This window comes from Saprolegnia parasitica (assembly GCF_000151545.1).
Source record: "Saprolegnia parasitica CBS 223.65 unplaced genomic scaffold supercont2.101, whole genome shotgun sequence".
Taxonomy (NCBI): Eukaryota; Oomycota; class Saprolegniomycetes; order Saprolegniales; family Saprolegniaceae; genus Saprolegnia; species Saprolegnia parasitica.
In genome coordinates, this window is record NW_012156495.1 from 41,826 (window position 1) to 62,763 (window position 20,938).

At 58.3% G+C, this 20,938-nt stretch overlaps 11 protein-coding genes across 11 annotated transcripts; 7 read left to right on the top strand and 4 right to left on the bottom strand.

Annotated features, from left to right (window-relative positions):
• Nucleotides 1-58: 58 nt before the first annotated feature.
• Nucleotides 59-1,526, bottom strand: SPRG_13673 (hypothetical protein; the record flags this gene model as incomplete). Its single annotated transcript, XM_012352526.1, has 9 exons — nucleotides 59-214; nucleotides 261-337; nucleotides 385-542; nucleotides 587-621; nucleotides 669-773; nucleotides 819-1,037; nucleotides 1,098-1,244; nucleotides 1,290-1,391; nucleotides 1,437-1,526. The coding sequence occupies 9 exons, from the start codon at nucleotides 1,524-1,526 to the stop codon at nucleotides 59-61; spliced, it is 1,089 nt and encodes a 362-aa protein (XP_012207916.1).
• Nucleotides 1,527-1,815: 289 nt separating this feature from the next.
• On the top strand, nucleotides 1,816-3,083 carry SPRG_13674 (hypothetical protein; the record flags this gene model as incomplete). Its single annotated transcript, XM_012352527.1, has 9 exons — nucleotides 1,816-1,917; nucleotides 1,961-2,082; nucleotides 2,131-2,215; nucleotides 2,265-2,420; nucleotides 2,468-2,503; nucleotides 2,560-2,609; nucleotides 2,656-2,723; nucleotides 2,765-2,878; nucleotides 2,926-3,083. 9 exons carry the CDS (start codon nucleotides 1,816-1,818, stop codon nucleotides 3,081-3,083), a joined length of 891 nt encoding a protein of 296 aa, XP_012207917.1.
• A 226-nt stretch (nucleotides 3,084-3,309) lies between these two features.
• Nucleotides 3,310-4,964, bottom strand: SPRG_13675 (hypothetical protein). The gene is made up of 2 exons (XM_012352528.1): nucleotides 4,088-4,964; nucleotides 3,310-4,039 (listed from the first exon to the last, which is right to left on the bottom strand). Exons 1-2 carry the CDS (start codon nucleotides 4,907-4,909, stop codon nucleotides 3,335-3,337), a joined length of 1,527 nt encoding a protein of 508 aa, XP_012207918.1. The 5' UTR covers nucleotides 4,910-4,964; the 3' UTR covers nucleotides 3,310-3,334.
• A 487-nt stretch (nucleotides 4,965-5,451) lies between these two features.
• SPRG_13676 (hypothetical protein) lies at nucleotides 5,452-7,410 on the top strand (the record flags this gene model as incomplete). Its single annotated transcript, XM_012352529.1, has 1 exon — nucleotides 5,452-7,410. The coding sequence occupies one exon, from the start codon at nucleotides 5,452-5,454 to the stop codon at nucleotides 7,408-7,410; it is 1,959 nt and encodes a 652-aa protein (XP_012207919.1).
• A 1,054-nt stretch (nucleotides 7,411-8,464) lies between these two features.
• On the top strand, nucleotides 8,465-10,561 carry SPRG_13677 (hypothetical protein; the record flags this gene model as incomplete). Its single annotated transcript, XM_012352530.1, has 1 exon — nucleotides 8,465-10,561. The coding sequence occupies exon 1, from the start codon at nucleotides 8,510-8,512 to the stop codon at nucleotides 10,559-10,561; it is 2,052 nt and encodes a 683-aa protein (XP_012207920.1). The 5' UTR covers nucleotides 8,465-8,509.
• A 559-nt stretch (nucleotides 10,562-11,120) lies between these two features.
• Nucleotides 11,121-12,618, top strand: SPRG_13678 (hypothetical protein; the record flags this gene model as incomplete). The annotated part of the gene is made up of 3 exons (XM_012352531.1): nucleotides 11,121-11,812; nucleotides 11,863-12,246; nucleotides 12,294-12,618. The coding sequence occupies 3 exons, from the start codon at nucleotides 11,121-11,123 to the stop codon at nucleotides 12,616-12,618; spliced, it is 1,401 nt and encodes a 466-aa protein (XP_012207921.1).
• A 1,516-nt stretch (nucleotides 12,619-14,134) lies between these two features.
• On the top strand, nucleotides 14,135-16,477 carry SPRG_13679 (hypothetical protein; the record flags this gene model as incomplete). The annotated part of the gene is made up of 2 exons (XM_012352532.1): nucleotides 14,135-16,377; nucleotides 16,399-16,477. The coding sequence occupies exons 1-2, from the start codon at nucleotides 14,534-14,536 to the stop codon at nucleotides 16,475-16,477; spliced, it is 1,923 nt and encodes a 640-aa protein (XP_012207922.1). The 5' UTR covers nucleotides 14,135-14,533.
• Nucleotides 16,478-16,861: 384 nt separating this feature from the next.
• On the top strand, nucleotides 16,862-17,377 carry SPRG_13680 (hypothetical protein). The gene has a single exon (XM_012352533.1). It carries the CDS (start codon nucleotides 16,886-16,888, stop codon nucleotides 17,255-17,257), a length of 372 nt encoding a protein of 123 aa, XP_012207923.1. The 5' UTR covers nucleotides 16,862-16,885; the 3' UTR covers nucleotides 17,258-17,377.
• Nucleotides 17,378-17,639: 262 nt separating this feature from the next.
• Nucleotides 17,640-17,867, bottom strand: SPRG_13681 (hypothetical protein; the record flags this gene model as incomplete). Its single annotated transcript, XM_012352534.1, has 2 exons — nucleotides 17,640-17,711; nucleotides 17,739-17,867. The coding sequence occupies 2 exons, from the start codon at nucleotides 17,865-17,867 to the stop codon at nucleotides 17,640-17,642; spliced, it is 201 nt and encodes a 66-aa protein (XP_012207924.1).
• An 867-nt stretch (nucleotides 17,868-18,734) lies between these two features.
• Nucleotides 18,735-20,034, bottom strand: SPRG_13682 (hypothetical protein; the record flags this gene model as incomplete). The annotated part of the gene is made up of 5 exons (XM_012352535.1): nucleotides 19,839-20,034; nucleotides 19,663-19,793; nucleotides 19,419-19,611; nucleotides 18,984-19,367; nucleotides 18,735-18,929 (listed from the first exon to the last, which is right to left on the bottom strand). Exons 1-5 carry the CDS (start codon nucleotides 20,004-20,006, stop codon nucleotides 18,735-18,737), a joined length of 1,071 nt encoding a protein of 356 aa, XP_012207925.1. The 5' UTR covers nucleotides 20,007-20,034.
• Nucleotides 20,035-20,108: 74 nt separating this feature from the next.
• On the top strand, nucleotides 20,109-20,933 carry SPRG_13683 (hypothetical protein). Its single transcript, XM_012352536.1, has 6 exons — nucleotides 20,109-20,212; nucleotides 20,263-20,317; nucleotides 20,368-20,397; nucleotides 20,443-20,524; nucleotides 20,578-20,617; nucleotides 20,662-20,933. The coding sequence occupies exons 1-6, from the start codon at nucleotides 20,125-20,127 to the stop codon at nucleotides 20,916-20,918; spliced, it is 552 nt and encodes a 183-aa protein (XP_012207926.1). The 5' UTR covers nucleotides 20,109-20,124; the 3' UTR covers nucleotides 20,919-20,933.
• The last annotated feature ends 5 nt before the right edge of the window (nucleotides 20,934-20,938 follow it).

The following is a 20,938-nucleotide window of genomic DNA, read 5'->3' on the forward strand; positions in this document are numbered from 1 at the left end:
CGAGCTATCTTGAGAAGAAAGGCAGCGGTTGCTATTCTCGGTCGCCGACCGTTGCTTCTCATAGCAGATCAAAAAAATAGTCGAGGCCTTGGCCAATCTCCCAGATCGCGGCGCCAACCCGTGTCTCTGCGTAGAGCGCGAGCCGGTCTTGGATGGACTGCAAGCACGGGTAGTACACGTGGCGTCGGCCGTCAGCGTAGATAAACTTGCATTCCTAGCCACACACATACCATCGTGGCGATTCATTGTCGACGTCTTACATGCGCAACGACATCCCACTGCACGTCGGGGGTATGTGTTTTCAACAGCGTCAAGAACGTCGACCCAATCACGGCCTCTAGCATAGCAGACGCGTCACCACCATAGAAGGGCGATGGCCGGTACCGTTGGTGTCGTAGCCGTAAAAGGCTAGGCCCATGAGAAATTTAGGCGACGTTTCGAGCTGCTGGAGCGTCGCTTGCAGCCATGGCAGCGGCGCGTTCGGACCCATGGGCGAGTAGTCGTACGCGTTGACTGAGAAACGATGCACGTGCGGAAGGACGCTAGAGCAGCGACGTCAAATCCGCTCCGATGCTTAAAGACCTACGCTTGCAAGAGGTGCGTGTCCACCGACAGCTGGCCCTACACCACCGCGCATGAGCAGCACAAACGCAAGCGTCCTTGCTTACGTTGCGCTGGCTCGTGGGCAAGACCAGCAATAGCAGGCGCTTGGCTTTTGCAAGCGCTTTGCCGAGCGCCTTGATGAAGGGCACCGTGACGTCCACGATGGGGATCTGTTGGTGGTACACTGTCTATGACCTTTTTGTCGGCGGCGATACCTCGAGCGTGAGGCCGTCAAAGCTTTGCGTCTGCACCTCGCGCAAGAGCAGCGAGAGGACCTGCGACGCCTCGGCTTCGCTGAGCGATGGCATCTCAAACATGAAGCGCGGCACAATCTTGGGGCCGAGACCGTCGCGACCACGGACAGCGACGATCCAGTCTGCATCGACGTCGTGGCCACCGGTGAGCACGGGCGCTCTCGAGGCGTCGTGGCGGATCTGCCGTCGCACGCGTCAATAGGGCAGAAGTCGATCGATCGATCGATCGAAGAGAAGTACCTGATACCACACGGGCGCAATGTAGGTAAACTTGCGGCGAAAGGTTTTGGCCGTGTCGTAGCCATGGCTGTTCCACGGCGTGACGTAGCCAAGGGTTTCGCCGGCAAAGCGCTTGGTGTCGACGTCGCCCGCGTAGGCTTGGGCATGCTACATGTGCAACATTGCATCTCGGGTGCATCGACGCCTGCGCACCGTCAGAATCGAGGCGACGCTTGGAGCTGTCGTGACGAGGCCGCGCGCGTGCACGGACGGGATCGAGCAGACGCCGGCAGCCTCGTCGACAGCGCATGCCACCTACACGACCTCGTCATCATTGCTGTGGTTCGAGGCGCCTCGCACCGCTGGATGATCAGCATGGCTCTCCTCGCCATCAGCATCGTCAAAGATGAAGTCGGTGTCGTCGTAGTCAGCCGCCAGAGAGGAGGCCATCACCAGAGTGCTGAGAAGCAGGGCGAGGATCGCTGGCCATCGTCGCATCGTGGCCGATCTTCTTGTACACCGTGGTTAACCGTACTGTCCGGATAATGGAAACGCCACAGCCGTTTTGGTCAATTGTTCGAGCTGCGATCCGAGAAGGATGGAGGAAGTCGTGGGCCCAGCGCTTGACCAGCTGACGATGGCCGAGGTACGCCATCACCGGCGACTGCGCCTCTCATGGCCATGTAGGACGAAGAGGCCATGGAGCTGTAGGCGCGCGACAGCTGCAGCGACAGGCCACATGGGTCATTGTGCTCCTCGTAGGAAGTCGCCGCGGAGCCACGGCCCACACAAGCTCAACCTCTCGGCCGAGCTCCTCGACAAGTACAGTACTCTGGATGCGGTGCGTGGCGCGTGGCGTGTGACGCTGCATCATGCAGACGTAGACGACGTACGAGGCGCCGCCGACTGGTCCGTTGCGCGTCTTTGGCATCATGAAGCTCGTGCAAGCAAGTATTTCCTCGGGATGCTTCTTGACGCGGCAGCTGTACGCGCCGCGTGAGATCTGGTGCGCTTTTATCATGGGAAACAACTGCATGATGCATCGACGACGTAGGCTCATGGACCGCGTGCGCCTTGCCGGTGTCGACCACAAGATGCGGCTGCTGGAAGTCCTCTCCAAGGAGCTTCGTGTCCTCGAGGTCCTCCACAATACATTGCCATATCATTCGAATGGGCTATGGCATATAGGCGCTTTCGCCGCCCGTCACGATAGCCAACAAGACGGTCTTTGAGCATACGCTCAAGAACATGGCCCAGCTCGTGCACGACCAGCGTGCCGAGCTCCTTCGACCGTTCCCAAACCTTGCGCAAGAGCCGCCCGCGGGTAGTACCGAGCCGGCCAAGGTTGTTTGCTATTCTCGAATGCATCAGCTGTGACGCAGCGTGCGTAGATGGAGAAGGAAGTGGCCAACGCGCTCGGGGCAGCAGTGCGATCACCAAGATGACCAGCATTGCGTTTGGCTTTGGTCGCATGGTGAAAAAGCAGGCCGTCGCCGTCGTCGAGCGTGCGAACGCGGCGATGCTCGAGACCATGTACGCGTTCTTTCCGTGTTTAGATTCCACTGACGTTCCAACTTAGCTCCAAGGAAACCCTCGGCAGATATAGCCAGTGGATTGAAAGCGTCTTTACACAAGTGCAGTTCCTTGGTATGCAGAATGTGTCCTCGCGTGGCATATATCGTTGCTAGGCGTGTGGCTCGACCCGTCGTACCCCGTGGCCGCGACCTTGGATCTCGGCCGACACCAGGACGTCGCAGCAGCGTTGCAGGGCTCGCCGTGGCTCGACTCCATTGCCACCATCGGTACAATACGCGGCAACACACAAAAAGGTTGAGATTGCCGCGTGTAGCCACCTTCTTTGACGAGGTTGTCTGTGAGCTTGTAATGCGCGACGTCGAAGCGCTCTTGCAGTGCTACTTGCGCCGCATCTCGCAAGGATTCGGCGCCTTCTCGATCGACACCAAGACGCTCGTCAAGCCGTCGCCGCCGTCCTCGGCCGCCTCGTGAGCGATAACAAAAGCAGTTTTTACACATGCACTGTACAATGTGTCTGGATGTTGTCTAATTCTACGGAACGCCTTGTTTTGATTGATGTGTCTGCTTGCATCGATGTGTCGGCTTTCGTCAGCCGTCTCTGTCTGCATGGTTACAAATTTTCCGACGCCGCTCCCACAAATTGTAGTAGGACTACTCAGTAGAAAGGACAGACATCGTCCGTTGACCGACGAAATGATGGGTAAACACATGTCAAGTTCTGATTAAAACGCTTCGTTGCGAAGAAAGGTGTCGACCATGGCGAGCGACACTTCGGGTTGGTCGAGTGGCACCATGTGCCCGGCCTCGTAGATGCGGAGGAACGAAAGCCCTTGGGCCGACCGGACCTCACCGACCGGCTTGTCTTGGAAGAGCATTGGGCGGTTGGCGGCTGCATTGAACGCAGCATGGCCCGACCACGGCAGATGCTTGGTCCATGCTTCATTGCCTTGCCAGTTGCACATGAGGTCGGCATCGCCGGCGTAAATCATGACGCGAATGCCGGCGTCGAGCATCGGCGGCACGTACTGCGAGTAGACCTTCATCCAGTCGTTGCCAAACTGCGCGTTGATTGCAAAGTTGCACTCTTGCCACTGCGACACCTTGTTCGTGTCGACACCAAGGACGTCCATGATGCCGGGCGAGTTGAGGAAGGCTTGAATGTGGCTAAAGTCGTAGCAGCCGATGGATTGGCCGCCAGCACACGGCTTGCGAACATCGTACGGGTTGCGCCCGGTTGTCAAGAAGAGCGGGTTCACAAGCGCTTCGTGACAGAACGCCTGCGCATTTGCACACACAGAGTCGTTGGTCTGGCACTGCTTGACCATCTCGACGCAGGCGGGTACTTGCGCCTTCATCGACGCTTCAAACTCGGGCGAGACAAGCGTGAGGTTATACGCATTCTCGGTCATATCGGCAGCGTGCGCATACTACAAGCTGTGAGGCCTCGGCAACAAACAAGAACGGGGAAATGGTACCTGCTCGATGGGGTCGGTGAGCCCGTTGCCGATCGCAATGCCTCGGAGTGCAATCACGTGCTCGTCGGGCTTGGCGCTCGGGTTGCGAGTAAAGATGGCGTGGGCCGCCGCAGGGACAAAGTGGCCACCGTACGACTCGCCGAAAATGTAAAAGTCGCGGCCGTGGAAGCGCGGGTTGGCCGCGAGCCAGCCCTGGAGAAAGTACCAAATGTTTTCGCCGACTTGGTTCTCGTTCGTGTCGTAGTCGTCCTTGGCACCGTACGAGAAGCCAACGCCGGTGGGCTGGTCGAGCCAGATCACATTTGCAATGTTGTTCCAGGAGAGCGGGTTGAGCTGCGTCTTGAGGTCCTTCGTGACGACGCACGGCCCGTTCTCGTACAAGAGCGCGAGCATGCTCGAGCAGCCGGGTCCGCCCGTGAGCCAGAGAATGAGCGGGTCCTTCTCCGGGTTGCGCCGCGACTCGAAGAACCAGTAGAAGTAGTGGTCGTCCTTCTTGTTGGGGAGCGTAATGTAGCCGGATTCTTGGCCGACGATGCCGCAGAACGTGTCGACTTCGTCCGAGTCGTCTACGCGTGGTACAAACTTCCTCTCGGGAACGACGGTCGCTTGGTGGTTGAGCGCTGTCGTCGTCGTCGTCGACGCGACCGGCGCTTCCCATGCCGGAAGGAGTTCGACGCCCGCGTAAAACAGAGCGCAGACACCCGTGAGCGCTAGAAGGAACCGCCGGTGGCGACTCAGCGCGGCAAGATTCGTCCGGCCCGTCGCCGTGAGCCCCGTGTCTTCGCCTAGCGCAATCGTTTCGTACGAGCGGCCGCGGGCCATGGATATCGCTGTGCAGCCAAAAGTTGAAGTGCGTCCACTCGTTGTTGGCGCCAAGAGTACCTTCGAATTCCCGCGCCCCTTGGCAGAGCCAATCGCTCGCCGGGCGTTTCCCAACGAGCCAATGGCGGTGTATCTACTGGGCCGTCGACACACGAGCAAGCGATCGTGTTCGAATCGAAGACCAGAACGCAATCCGAGTTGTTCATTGCTTCTGTTGGAGCTACAACTCTCATATTCAAAACAAGTAGGATATTCAATATTGTAGTGTTCGAGATATTGGATGGGGCAATACAGGTAGAGTACAGGGGAGAGCTTGCCACGACTGAGATTAGTACGACGCTTTGCCGTCGCCGATCAGGTCGTTCGCCCGCGACAGGCTGCCCATTACATCGGGATGCGATCCCACACTGCGTTTACAGCCCTCGGATTGGCCAAAAAGCATGCTGGTCACGTTTGTGATTGGTCGGTTTCGCGTCGGGCGCTCTTAGACACGAACTGCGTCCGAAATTTGCGCCGGGCGTCACAAGCAAACCACCACCGGCATGCAACCGTTCCGCCCGCCGTCCGCCGAGGTCCGCACCGACTTCCGGCGCGCGCCGCCGACCGCCGACGGGTACGTCTGCGGCAGTGACGCCACAAGCCTCTTCAACGCCTCGACGCACACGGCGGCGAGCTCGTTCGTGGCGCCGCCCGCCGGCGTCCCTCGGCGCTTGGACGAGCCCGACGTCGTGATCCTCTCAGAGGCGCCGCAACGGTTCCGGGCCAAGCCGCACGAGACAACCGACGAGTACTACGCGTATCTCTGGACGATCGAAGGCGCGCGCTACAAGAAGATTTACTTTGGCGTCTGGGGCCTCCTGCTGGCCATCGTGCTCGGCGTGCTCCTTGGGTACCTCGTCTCGAGTCTCACGCGCGGCGAGTACCCGCAGTCGATCGAATCTCTCTCGGACGCCGAGGTCATTGCGGCCGCCAAGGACGTGCTCGCAACGTTTCTGCTCAAGCAGACGTGGACGTCGTGGATCGAGCTCCCGGGCGACCTCCTCATTCGCGCCATGTCGTGTCTCGTCGTGCCGCTCATTTTTGTCAACGTGACGGTCGGGATCGCTGACATTTGCGCCTTGCACAAATCCTCCGTCGTCGGCTGGCGCATGGTGTTCTTCTTCCTCTTGACGACCATGGTCGCGGCCGGCGAAGGCCTCCTCTTTGCCGCGTTCATTCCGTCGAGCATCTTTCGAACCGGCGATGTGACACTGACGATTCCCAAGCAGCTCGACGTCCCCGTCGCGATGAGCTGTCCCAACGGCGGCGGGTTCCTCGGCGTCCGGAACGGCTCGACCCAAATGACGTGCCTACCGTCCGCGCCGCGCGCGTCGCTCAACCTTATCGACGTCAACCATACGTTTGCCCGCCGAGAAACGCTGCCGCATGCAACGACGACGCCGGCCGACGTGGTCTTTAACCTGCTGGAGCTGCTCGTGACCGACAACATCATGGGCGCCTTTGCCCAAGAGAATGCGATTGTGAGCCTCGTCATATTCGCCATGCCGCTCGGCATCGCGCTCGGCAAGTTTGCCGACGTCAACAACCCGATTTTGGACCTCTTCCGGCAGCTCAACTCGATCTTCCTCATCATGATTGGGTGGGTCATCAACTTTGTGCCGATCGCCATCATCTTTCTCGTCGCGTCGTCGTTTGCGCTGCCGGACGACCCGGCGTACCCCGTCAGTACGTGGAAGACCGTCAACATCACGATCGACCAAGCCGCCACGTGGCGGGTGGCGCTGCCAATGGCAATTACGCGCACAAACTCGTTCTTCTCCAACTTTGGCGTCGCCTTGCATGCCGTCGGGACGCTCACGGCCATCTTCATTGCCGGGCTTGCCTTCCACGCGCTCGTCTTCTTGCCGATTCTGACCTTCCTCACCACGCGGCGCAACCCGTATTCGTACATTTTTCGCCTCAACAAGGCGCTCAACTTTGGCTTTGGCTCGGCCTCGTCGCTCGCGGCGCTCCCGATGACGATCCAGGCGATCGATGCAACGCGCAGCGTCTCGCAGCAGCTGACGCGGTTTGTGATCCCGATCGGCACCGGCGTTCACCTCGACGGCGCGGCCTTTTACCTCTCGGCGTGTACAGTGTTTCTGCTCAAGGCGCAGACGGCGAACGACGACCCGAACTTTGCACTCTCGCCGTCCCGCGTCGCCATGGTCTTCTTTACGTGCGTCATCAACGCGTGGAGCTGTGCGCCGATCCCGCACGGTGGCCTCCTCGCACTCAACGCCGTGTGGCTGGCCGTGACGCCGGACCTGCCGACGACGTACAACTTGCCGATCGGCTTTGTGTGGGTGGTTGCGATGGACGTCCTCTTGGATCGGTTCTCGACCGTCGTCAACATCCTCTCAAATGCTGTCGTCACGCGCATCATTGCCGAACAAGTCGATGAAACGTACATCGACGAACTCGACCGTGGCTCGGGCGGCACCGACGCCTTTCTCCAGTAAAATGACATGTCTGTCGACACTGCAGAGTGTTCTCGTGCTTGTTTTTGTATCTGCAAATGAAAATGTACACGTTGTTGTCGAGCGTTTTCGTGGTACACCGGTAAAACGTGTCGAGGTTGGATTCGCAGCCAAAAGCACCCTGAGGCTCGCCCACCTGTGACGAGGGTGCGTCGAGGCACCCTTACAAACACAAGGCGGCGCTGAAACACTTGCTCAAAACCCTACTCGCATCGCACAAACGTGACGGGCGACACTATCGGTCCTGATCCAAGCACGGCTGCGTCGTCCCAACCTCAAACCTAGCCCTTCTTGACGGCAACAGGGGGTTACCCTCCAGTGGGCCTGTTTATGGCCTGCACAATTGGCCTGCACACCTCTGCACACCTTCATTTGGTGATACCCATCTGGTTCACGGTGTCGCCAGCCACGAGTGATCGGCGTACGTACACACGTTAGTGTCGTGCCTTCCCCTTTGATTTCGCTTTTGCCAAGTCATGCGTCGTTTCTACTGCGTCGTTTCCGTGCTCTATCAGCGATACGGCTCACTTGTGCTGGTTTCCTAGCAGCAGCGGTACACTGCATGACGACGACAGATGACTTTCCATCAAGTTTCGTTGTGAGCTAGTGTTGGTTTTATGCCCGTGTACTTTGAGCACTGACTGGTGGCGGAATGTATGGTTCTGCTTCAAGCAGAACGGTACGACAACTGGCGGCAAGAGCGAATACGCCTGTACTCCGTAACCAGCTGGTTTACCGCCAACGGCAACTTCACGCGGCCACGGTGCGTCATATTCACAAACACAGGCAAGGGAGAGCTAGGATAGGGTCGCCATGTGTCTTACAAGCGCAATACGCCAGCGACTGCTTGTGGGTCCGCCACTGGGTCCGCCTATTCTTAGCGCCTTCTGGCCAGCCTGCCTTCTGGCAGCCTCGTGGCTTCCACACTGGCCACGGTGGGACTCGCAACAGTTGCGCTCGCATGTGCTACGTGGCTATTCTACCCAGATGTAGAGCGAGCAATCACCAGATCGAACCATTCGCACTTCGTATTACATGCAATACGAGGTCACTTTTGCATTGTCCCAAGGCGAGATCATACATGAGCAGTCAGTCAACACCGCAGCGCCGACCCGCGTTTGCCGGTGAGCTCCGGACGGACTTTCGGCGTCACGCCAACGCGACGGCGTCGCCTCGGAGCCGGGGCACGGGGCCATCTCCGTCGTCGTCGTCGGTCCACTCGCGCCATCCGTCGACGGCCGACTCGCACTCGAGCGGGCACCAAACCATAGCGGCCCCGTACCGCCCACTCGGTCTGCCCGACACGGACGTTGCGATGCTCTCGGACGAACGCGAGTCCGAGCCCAAGCCGGTCGAGTACCACGATGATTACTACACGCACCTCTGGACGACCGACGGGTCGCGTCTCAAGCGCCTCTACTTTGGCATGACGGGCCTCCTCCTTGCGATTGTGCTCGGTGTTGTGCTCGCATTCGTCGTTGATCAAGCTATGCACGAGTCGCCGCTCTCGGTGGACGCCGTCGACGCAATGGCGCCCGCCGACCTTGTTTCGCAGCTGCGCACCGTCGTCACCAACTTGGCGACGAGGAAGATGTGGTACGACTGGATCAAGCTGCCCGGAGACCTCCTCATCCGCGCGCTCTCGTGCCTTGTCGTGCCGCTCGTCTTTGTCAACGTGACCGTCGGGATCGCAGACCTCGTCGCCTTGCACAAGGCGACGCTGGTCGGCTGGCGCATGGTGCTGCTCTTTCTCACCACGTCGATCCTGTCGGCGATCCTCGGTGTCTGCTTGGCGTCCATCGTGCCCGCCAGCGTCTTCCGCGTCGAGTCGACTGCCCTTCTCGGTGACGCCAACGTCCGCAACGGAACCGCGATCCCGGCGCGGCTCGCGTGCAACAACGACCCGAGCGTGAACGCGACCAACTACCTCGGTGTCGACAGCGACGGGACCATGGCGTGCCTCCCGCGCGAGAGCTTTCTCAAGCTTGTCGACGTCAACAATGTCTACGAGCGCGCATCGAGCTCATCGCACGGCGCGCACAAGTCGACAAGCCAAGTGGTGTTTGACCTCGCCGACGAGCTTGTCACGGACAATCTTCTCGGCGCGTTCGTGCAAGAGAGTGCGCTGCTGAGCGTCGTGGTTCTCTCGATCCCGATCGGCGTTGCCCTCGCGTCGCGCCGGCAAGCAACCAACCCGATCTTGGATTTCTTCCGGCAGCTCAACGCGATCTTCCTCATTCTTGTCGGGTGGGTCATCAACTTTGTGCCTATCGCCATCATCTTCCTCGTCGCGTCGTCCTTCATTCTCCCCGACGACCCGACGTTCCCGGCCAAGCTACCGTCGGTCCCGGCGGCGGCGTGGGACTCGACAACGACGATTGTGCTCGATGCGACCACGCTCGCCAACCTCCGTAGCCTCCTCAAGATCGTCATTGTGCGCCAAAACTCGTTCTTTGAAAACTTCGGCGCCGCAGCGCGTGCGATCGGGACGCTCGTCGCCGTGTTTGCGACGGGCACGGCCGTGCACTGCTACGTCTTCTTGCCGCTCCTCACATTCTTATCCACGCGCCGCAACCCGATTCCATACATTTTGCAGCTGAAGAAGCCGCTCAACTTTGGCTTTGGCTCGAGCTGTTCCCTTGCGGCCCTTCCGATGCTTATCCAAGCGATGGACGGGACGCGATGCGTGTCCCAGCAGCTCACGCGCTTTGTTGTGCCTGTCGCCACCGGCATTCACATGGACGGCGCGGCGTTCTACCTTGCGGCGGGCTCGGTCTTTCTCGTCCAGTCGCAGCCGACACTGGTCGAGTGGACACTCAGCAAGGCCGTCATGATCACGCTCACGTCCATCATTACGTCGTGGAGTGTCTCGCCCGTGCCGCACGCAGGTCTTCTCGGTCTCATGGCGGTCTGGAATGCGGTCGTGAGCGATGTGCCGCCGGCCAACTTTGTGTGGATCGTCGCCATGGACGTCCTCCTCGATCGGTTCGCGACGTACATGAACATTCTCTCGAACGCGGTTGTGACGCGCATCATCGCCGAGCAGATTGACGAGACCTACGTTGACGAGCAAGACCGACTCGGACATACGAATGACGACGACAGCACGCCCGTTCTTTTGCATCGGCCGTAACCAAACTCATAGTGTGCGACTAACTGTTTGTATAACTTATTTGGCTCCAAACGCACCTGGGGCGAAATGCTATGGATAGAGCGACGCCGTGTGAACTCTAGAAAGCTTGCCCGACAGAGCATTCCGGACTTGAAAGCGCGTCTCGGCTCGTTTCTCGGTAGAAACATATGTCGAGTGATGGATCGGGGCGACTGCCACGTTGGTCAACGAACTGCCACAACGATTCCCTCCACAACAATGCGATGCAAGGCGGCTCGTACGTGGCGCACGTCCAGAAACGGCTTGGTACGATCGTTCGGCGCCAACTCCATTTTTAATGAATAAAGGCGACTAGGTTTACATACATCTGTATTTCTTGAAGCCCTTGCCTTGTAGATACTCTCGTTCAGGTCTAATCAATGGGTACGACATGGTATAATCAGTGGGTACGTAAAAGTATAATCCATGGGTTCCAACAAGACGTGTTGGATATACTACATGATACATTGTCCTACGTCACTGCTCGGGTGCGGCAAAACAACGCATCGACATTTTAAAAAACGCTGCCCAACGGGTCGATATGGTGGCGAGCGACGCGTGGACCAAGTGGGCCTTCTTGGCGCTGGCAGTCATCACGCTTCTGCACTTACTGCTCGAGGCGAGGGGCGTATCATTGACCGCACAGAGCGTCCGCACGAGCTACGTCCGGTCGGGGTTCGAACCCCACGGTGCCCTCGCCGCCGCCGACATTGACGCACTCCACGCAGCCCATGACGACGAGCTCTTGCACTTGATCAATTTGAACGCCTTTTGCCGCAAAGAAGACGACGTGCTCATTCCGTGGCACGCGCGCAGCACGCGCGACTTGCTTGGGCGCGACAGTCCGCACAGCGCGATTTTGGCCGAGCTGCGCAAGTGCCCGGATGTCGACGTTTACCTCAACACGGGGGTCCGAGACCACGGGTATTGCGAAGACGCCATGGTGTACACGCTACACTTGCAGTCGCGCGCCATTCCCAAATGGGTCCTCGAAGCCACGTTTCTCGACGTGAACGGGACTGCAAGCACGTACTTTGAGCTCTGCCCGCGCTCGGCGATCCTCTTCATGAACCACTATTGGGAAGACGTCCATAAAATGCCGTCGTTTCCATCGACCAAAAAGCTTGTGCTCATGCCCAACGTTGAAATGGGCGAGTTAACGCCGACGCACTACCACCGCGTCGACATTGTTTTGGCCAAGTCGCGCGACGCGTTCAACCGCATCTGGGCCTGGTACGCGAATCTTCATTTCCAGTCCTCAACAAGTACGATTGGCGTTGTAGGTACAACCAAAACAACAACAACCCGCGCGGCACCAAGGTGCTCTATACCCAGCACACGACGAGTGACGCAACGGTCTTGATGCGCAACGCGACCAAGCACATGGGGCCCAAGGATTTTGGTCAGCTCCGCGTCGTCCACGCCAACGGCAAGAGCCCGTTCAAGAACGCGGGGCGAATACTCAACTGCTGGAAAGCCCACCCCGAGTTCCCGGTGCTGCATCAGTACTCGAGCGACGACTGGTCCAACGGCACGTACAACGACCTTTGGCACGGCAGCCCGCTGCCGAACGTCGATTTTCACTTTGGTCAGTACGTCTCGTCGATGGCGTTTGCAAAGATTCTGCACGACGCCACCGTCATTGTGTGCCCGAGCGCGATGGAAGGGTACGTGTAACATCGGCTGCAATGGGCTCATGGCGTATGAACGATAGATTCGGTCACTACATCAACCAAGCACGAGCGGCCGGCGCCCTCGTTGTGACAACCGATGCGCCTCCGATGGACGAGTTTGTGGACGACGACTCGGGTGTTCTCATCCACGGCATCACGCCGTGGCCGGACAAGGCCACGATGGGCCAAAACATCGTCTTTGAAGTGCCGATCCGCGCCATTTGCGAAGCCATTGAGGACGTTGTGGCCATGGATCCCCGCGAGCGGGCGCGTCGAGCGGCCAACGGCGTTCGGCGGTACTTCAAGCAGCTCCAATATTTCAAGCAAAGTATGCAGACGCTCCAGGTCATGGTACGATCAACCTGATTGGAATACGATACTACCCCTTAATGTATGTCTGCGTACATGGGCTTGTGTGCCCAACCACGAGATTTCCTGTAGCGTCCTAGTACCGTAAAACAGAGCTGAGCTCCTCTCATAAGGACCGCTGCTTGAAGGTTTCGGCTGCCCATGGGAGCTATCGGTCGGTCATGGATGTATACTCGAGCTGCATTTTACATGCAGCTTGAGCATGGACAGTCTACAGGTTCAATGCGAACAAGACAATGTGTCTGCTTCTTCTCCAAACGCGTGGCCGTCGTCGTCAAGCAGGGACGATGTCGCTGCACGGAACGACGCGCTCCAGCTAGATGCCGTTGCAACGAGTAGAAGGCAGCGCCCGCGGTGTAGAGGTGCACGCTGCGTTGGGATCGTCTTGTCCCGTTACGCAATGCCACGATCCGCTGGCCCGTGGACTTGCTGTTGGTACTATTCTTTCGAGCACTGCGGGTGTCTGTCACATGATGATGCCCTTCCGAGTAAGATCACGGCAAGCTTATGGACATTAAAACTCGACTTTTGGATCACCACCACACGGCGGCCTGTTGGCGGGCTAAGTACTCCATCGCGGTAGTCGACGGGCTCATAGCTTTTCCTCATTGCGAAGAATCAAGTCGTCAAGGCTTCCTCGCGTGTCTTTCAACGTGATGGATGCACCTGCCAAACACTGCACAGTAACACACGCCTGCGAGGACAGGTATAGTTCCCTTGTTGCGTCATACAAAAAAATATATGTAGGGAATCTTTCTTTATTGGTGTATCCAAAGACGTACATTTCCTTCATTATAAGCGAGAGGCTACTGCGCTGAGGGACCTGTCACAGTCCGAAGGGACTCGGAGCAACTGGTGCTGTTGCACTCTCCTCCACTCTCCTGACCAAGACTCTCTTGGTCATCATCCATCGCTTCCCTCGAGCGAATACCGCCACGGTTGTTGCGGTGTGCGGTACTACTGAACAGTTGAAGCGAGAGCAAAGCACCACGAGCTCACTCTCAGAGACCCAAGGAAAGTCTTTTTAAGACCTGGATAGATTGCTAGGCTACGACAAGCAAAGTAAGAGGAACAAGAGACGGCTAGCATTTCATTCGACCAAGCGCATGAATTTTGTAGCTCGCAACGCACGCGTCGTGCCGATCTAAGTTTCCACTGGGCTCTCCGCTGCGACTCTCGTTTCCGAGCCACTGTTGCACTTGCCATGCAACACACTTCAAACGTACCGGTACCAGACTTAAAGTTGCTCGACCAACTGCAAACTGGTCGAGGGGCCTCTACACGCCCAAATCACAATACACTGACGATGGAGCGTGAAGAAGACCTTGGCTGGCACTACAACTGGGGCAACCTGGTATTAACGACTCTCCATTGTGCATAGACTCTCCTCTCCGTCACTTGCCGTTGTATGCGATGGCTGTAACTGGTAGAGATGACGCAGGGTGGCGCCGGGTGCAGCGCCAGATGGAGAACGAGCCCCCGTCTCGTTGCGTTAGGTTCACTTTCGCATTTCGCATCCGACAGCATCCGACGCGTTCATGTCGAGCAACTCGTCGCAGCCCAAAAAAGAAAAACACCCGTCTACCGCGGCGAGATCCGCACCGACTTTCGGCGTGGCGCCAACGCGTCGCCACTCGCCCCGGAGGTGCGCACAGACTTTCGCGCGGCAGCGCGTCCACAGGCGACGCCGCCCCACGAGGCGCGCACGGACTTCCGGCGCACGGCCACCGCGTCGCCCGGGGTGAGCAGCCACGGGCGCGCGTCGCCGGCATCAACCAACGGCGGTCGCCACCCGTCCAGCGCCGACTCGATCTCATCCGGCCACTCAAACGAGCCGCGTAGCATCCACAGCAACCAGCACCACCCGCCGGCGACGATCCCGGACGTGCCGCACCTCGAAGGCGACGTGGCCATGCTCTCGAGCGAGAACGGGTTTGACGGCAAGCCCCACGAAGGCAACGACGAGTACTACGCGTACCTCTGGACGATCGAAGGCGCGCGCTACAAGAAGATTTACTTTGGCCTCCCCGGGCTCGTGATTGCCATCGTTCTCGGCGTCGTTCTTGCCTTTGGCGTCGACCAAGCGACGCGCCTCGAGAGTCTCTCGCCCGATGCGATTGACGCGATGCCGATGGCCGACGTCCTGCGTGAAATCGCGTCGTACCAAGCCAACCTCGAGACCAAAACCATGTGGAACGACTGGATCGAGCTGCCGGGCGACATGCTCATCCGCGCGCTCTCGTGCCTTGTCGTGCCGCTCATCTTTGTCAACGTGACTATCGGGATCGCCGACCTCTTTCAGCTCAGCAAGAGCAAGATGGTCGGGTCGCGCATGGTCTTTCTCTTCGTGACGCTCTCGCTGCTGGCCGCCATCGAAGGTGTCCTCCTCGCGTCGCTCCTTCCCAAGAGCGTCTACCGCACCAAGTCGACGTCGCTCATCACGGGCAGCACAACCAACAACGGGTCGATTCCCATGACCATGGGGTGCCCGTTGAGCCCGACGACCAACCTCACGGGCTTTGTCGGTGTCACGTCGACGGGCGAGATGGCCTGCATGGCGCGCGAGACGACGCTCTCAATCAACGACACCAACGCCGTGTACCAGCAAGCGTCGAGCGTGACCGCGACGACGCAAGGGCCGGAGCAAGTCTTCTTCACGCTCATGAACGAACTCGTGGCCGACAACCTTGTCGGTGCGTTCGTCCAAGACAGCGCGCTCGTCAGCGTCGTCGTCTTTGCGATGCCGCTCGGTGTCGTCCTCGCCAAGATCTCGCACTCGAACCACGCGATTTTGGACCTCTTTCGGCAGCTCAACTCGATCTTCCTCATCATGATTGGGTGGGTCATCAACTTTGTGCCCATCGCTGTCCTCTTCCTTGTCGCGTCGTCGTTTGTGCTGCCGGAAGACCCGACGTACACGAACCCGCTGCCCAACGTTCAAACCTTCTCGAAAGCCGCGGCGAACGCGACCGCCGACACGATTCTGTCGCCGGCCGAGGCCGCGCTCACGCTCGCGTACCGCCAGGCGCTGCACATGATCATTGTGCGTCAGAACTCGTTTTTTGGCAACTTTTCGGCCGCGGCGCAAGCCATCGGCGCGCTCACAGCCATCTTCGCCGCCGGCACGTTGCTCCACTGCTACATTGTGCTACCGACGTTTGGCTTTCTCACGACGCGCCGCAGCTTTTACGCCTACGTGTTTGCGATCAAGAAGCCGCTCCACTTTGGCTTTGCCTCGTCGGCGTCGCTCGCGGCGCTACCGATGCTCATCCAGGCCATCGATGCGACGCGGACCGTCTCGCAGCAGCTCGTGCGCTTCGTGACACCGGTGGCCACCGGTATCCACATGGACGGCGCGGCCTTTTACCTCGCGGCGTGCACCGTGTTTTTGATGAAGTCGCAAATGGCCAGCGACGACGTCGGCGCCGACGCGTTTGGGCTCGGCATCGGCAAGGTCATTTTGATCGTCTTTGCGTCCGTGATCACGTCCTGGAACATCTCGCCGATCCCGCACGGCGGCCTCATTTGGGTCACGGCCGTCTGGAACTCGGTCGTGAGCGACGTCGCGCCGGCCAACTTTGTGTGGATCGTCGCCATGGACGTGCTCCTCGACCGGTTTGCTACGTACATGAACATTATGGGCAACGCGGTCGTGACGCGCATCATTGCCGAGCAAATCGACGAGACGTACGTCGACGAACAAGACCGTCTCGACTCGATTGACGACGCGACGCCGCCCGTTGTCATCCCCACGCGGTCGTAAGCTGCCGGGTACAGTACTTATAGAAGAAGACACACATCCACAGTCTCCAAAACCTCGTCGGATTGCACGGAGGCACTAGAGCTGTATCACTAATCCTACACCATAAACACTTTTGAAATGACAATAGTGTTGTCAACTATGACGTCTGCTGTTATTCGGCATATGCCATTTTAAAAACGAGACAGTCTGGAGATGCAGACCCCAGCGTCGCTTCCATGTCTCCGGTTGGACGTGCCGGTATAAGCATCCTTGCAAATGACAGCCTGAGAGTATAGCTCGAGTTGCGATGTATTTTATAGCAAGGGGAATGCCAAGGCACCTCGGTGCGCATGAGACGCTGCTTGGAAGAACCTGTTCCGGGCAGAGGACGAGGGGCTAGAGGCACAGGTGGCATATGCCGAATCTACTTTATGAACCGACGAGAAGTCCGAAATCGAGCCTAATTAGGACAAATGTCCAAGTTGAAAACTTGGGCCAGTTATTTTTACCACTGCTACAAGGATGAGCCTTCGCAGCCAGGCCCTTTGGGGCTACCGCCGCCTGGTCCGCGCCAGCGAGAAGGCCTTCGTCGGCGACGTCTACGCCATCACGGAAGCGCGCAAGGCCATCCGCGCCAACTTTGCCGAGAACCGCGCCGAGACCGACGCCGAGACGATCCAGGCCATGGTCAAGGGCATCGACGAGGCCGAGTCGATGCTGCTCTTCAACATTGTGCAAGGCAAGAAGAACGAGTCGGGCTCGTTTGCTGTCAAGCTCACGGACCCGCAAAAGAGCAAGATGCGCAAGGACGAAGAGCTCACGGCCGTGACACCAACGACCGTCAAGACGCCGGAAGTCACGCGGTCGTGCGCGACCGGCGACTGCCCTGCGTAAGCGCGCCTGTACAACCCATAGATGTGATAACACGTACTAACAACGCCTCTGCACGGCCATGGCGTGTAGTTGGCGCCTTCTAGCCTCTCACCAGCCTGGCTACGCAACTGCAATACGCGTTGCTTCAACCGAGTTTTTGTCGAACACCTGATAACAACGCCGTGTGGGACAAGCACGTTCGTCCGAGGCAACTCAGACGAGCCGTGCGCCTCGGTCTTCGGCAGCCTCCCATGCGCGGTATGCGGCTAGCTGCAACTAATGACGATGCAAGCAGTTCCAAGACTCAAAATGGCGTGGTCAATTTACTTCACGGGGGCTAATACTACTATACAAAAATGGGCGCCAACGGACTTGCGCTGTCGGGCATAAAATAGTTGGCGGCTTAGTTGGCGGCGAGGGTCCGGCCGTAGTAGGCGTTGAGGAGGTACCGGCCTGTGAGCATGTCCACGACGGTCTGGAAGGTCGACTTGCGGTCCGCCACTTCGTCCTCGTCGTCCGTCTTCTTCTTCTTCAAGGAGTAGTCGTCGTCCGACTCGAGCGCGGCCTGCGAGAGCCCGATGCACGCGATAAGGATCGAGACGAGGAGCAGGATGTAGCGCAGAGGACACATGAGCGCAAATGGCAAAATGACCGATCTTTCGTGGTGCCATGCAAAGTCGTATTTAATGGCAGGATTCAAGGGAACTGAATGTTTGTATGCAAACGAATAAAATATCCAGATTTGACATTTGAAAAAAATAGATATAGATATTTGTATCCCAACTGGACTTTGGACACGATGGACAAGTTTTTATTACAACGAACGAATGCGACGCTGGATGGGCAATTCGAACCAGACCCAATCAGATGGGCGCGTACGCAGAACACGCTGCGATTGGCTGCGAGATGATTTCGAACCACCAATCCAATGCGAGAATGCACCGGAGCGAACCGAGGAAGACAGCCGGAGAAGCGCCATTTTCGCTGGATGCTTTGCGATGGGGAAGAGTCGGGCCAGTTGCAGGCAAGGGCGTCAATGGACCGACCGAGATGGAGCGGGTTTCAGATGCAGCAACAACGACATTTTAGCATACTTGAATGGCTGTAGGCGATGCAATGTGAAAATAGTTCAGAATGGAATTCTTGAAGTGGACTAAGCTTCCACCGACGTCGTCGGTCGTCCTGACAATCAAGACCGTCCATCCTCGGCATCGCAACCTTTCCCATGAGCAAAACGGCGCATCGTTATTGTCACCAGCGTCCTAAGAAACGTCAAAGTAGCAGCCTGCTCGTCGTAGCTTATCCTCGGTCATGCAAACAATTATTGAGTCACCCGAGGCGGAGGAGGCTGACGACGGAGCCGAGGCCTTATACACCTGTTGTCGCTGGCTCGACGGTCTGCCACCGCATTCCTCGTTCGTCCCTGGATCTTGGCTTCGATGATACATACACACAAGGGTACATATCGATACATACATCAATGCAATTTCGCGCTGGATTACAGCGAGCTATTGACGACCCGCACAGCGTCTTTGCCCAGAAGCGGCTCGAGCACGTCAAAATTAGTCGCAACGCGGAGCTCGCTGAGCGCAATCGGTAGTGCCAGGTCGTTCTCGAGCTTGGTCATGCGATACGACGTCCGGAGGAGCTCGTCCGCGCTGGCCAGTCGCTGGCGCAGAGTCTCGTTGTCCACCTACCGCGCCACCTTAGTGATCGATACGATGCAGTCAATCCAGGAAAGCCGTACGTTGTCAAGGTTGTCAAGCAGCGGAAGGAGGCCGCCCGAGGATTCGAGAAGCTCGACGGCTTGGCGTCTATTGAGGCCGCCAGGAAGACCCGGCGTTTTGCCCCACCGGTCGCCACAGAGCGCACGAATATCGGGTTGCAAGACGGGCTTGCCGCCGTGAAGCATGGCGCGGACGTCCTTCTCCCGCAGCACTTGGTTGCGCGAGGGCTTAAGGACAGTCACGGTCGAGCTTTGCACGAGCTGGAGAAAGTCGTTGTCGTTTGATACAATCACCGCGTTGTAGCCTTGGTCCACGCACGCCTTGGCGTACGACGCGATGAGGTCGTCGGCCTCGACGCCGGGCACACGGGCAATAGGAAGGTTGAGCGCCCGCAGAGCCGCCGTCTAGGCACATGGAATGAGCGCAACGAACAACTCGAGATCGCAAAGCCATACCGTGAGCTTGAACTGCGGCCGAAGTCGAGGCTCCATGGGCTTGCGCTCCGACTTGTACGCTGGGTTCTCCTTCTTCCGGTCAGTGATCTTGCTTGTATCGAAGAAGACGACGATGCCGTCCGGCTGCTGCGTGAGGACGAGGTGGCGGAGTCGCTGGAGGAACCGCACCGTCGCGCCAACGTAAGCGTCATTACTATCAAGAGCGTGTGAGCAAGCTCACGCCTACCGTTGAAGTCGGACGTACTGCGTCATCGGGCATGTTGGGTCAAACACAAAGTACTGGAGGTTGTTGCCGTCGACCAAGCAGACTGTCTTGGCGTTGCGGCGGCCTGTCGAGAGGACGATGCGTCTGCTAGGCTCTGTGGGCGCAGGAATCTACACAGTGCACATGAGGCTGGCGGAAGCATCGGTTGGGCGTACCGAGGGTGGCTGCCACCAGCTGCGTAGGCGGGCAAGCAGGTCTGTAAGGACCGAAAACTCGCGCGCTGGCGCCTGGAGTCGATGGACGCGCATGGCTGGTCGCAGCGGAGCATGGCGCCCGGCGCGCGTCAGCGGCAACGCTCGGCGACGAAGCGTAGCAAGCATCATCGATGCTTGATTGATTGGTGTTGTGCGCGAATCTTCGTCGAAGTATTATGTGCGATATTATTGGCTATCGAAGTTCGCTAAACTTCGAATACGTGGCGGCACCAGCAACAACCGCGGCATGGGTAGGTGCCAAAAGATCCAAGCGCCGAAACGTCGCACCATGAGCACCATCTTTGAGGTCGAAGAGCTCCAAGCCAAGTACAATCGTTCGTGCCACCACATATCGCCAGGTCCCGCATTCCATTCATGTGCATAGTCCCTTCTCGAAAAATCTATGAACTACACGCGCGATTTCAAGCGGCGATCAAGGGGTATGCCTTCGGATCTACGCCAGCTCGTCTCTCACCTTTCTATGCTGTAGGGAAATGCACGACTCAAATGTCAATGTGACGTACGTTCAAGTACACGTAGTGTGCTTGTTAGCTCACAGATGTAGAATTCTCACGGCGCTCCTTCGCTCGTGTATCGAGCCCAACACGACCGAGCCATCGTTTGCTCGGTTCGTCGAGCACTACACGGTACGAAAGTGATTCGCCCAGAGTCCAATCTTGACGACATCGCATCGACGTAGCTCTTCTCTTCCAACGACAAGATGCCCGACAAGCTCCTAGGTAGACGCCGCATCCTTTTGTCGCGAGCTCATGACGCCGCCTAGCAATCCACAAGTGGCTGCTGCTCATGGCCCACAAGGAGACGCCTCCGGGCTCGAGCGATCTCTCGCCAAGCGACCTCCGAGGGATCCTAGCACCGTACACGAGCGACCCCGCGCTCTTGACGCTTCAGATCAACGACATGATGCCGACGACCGAGTCGACGGGGCTATCTGCGCCAGCCTTTGCATCGTATGTGACGACGCGGCGCCCCGTGCCCGAGCTCGCGACGATGTTGTCTCTGTTGCCGCAGACCAAGTAACGGTGGATGAAATCGATTTC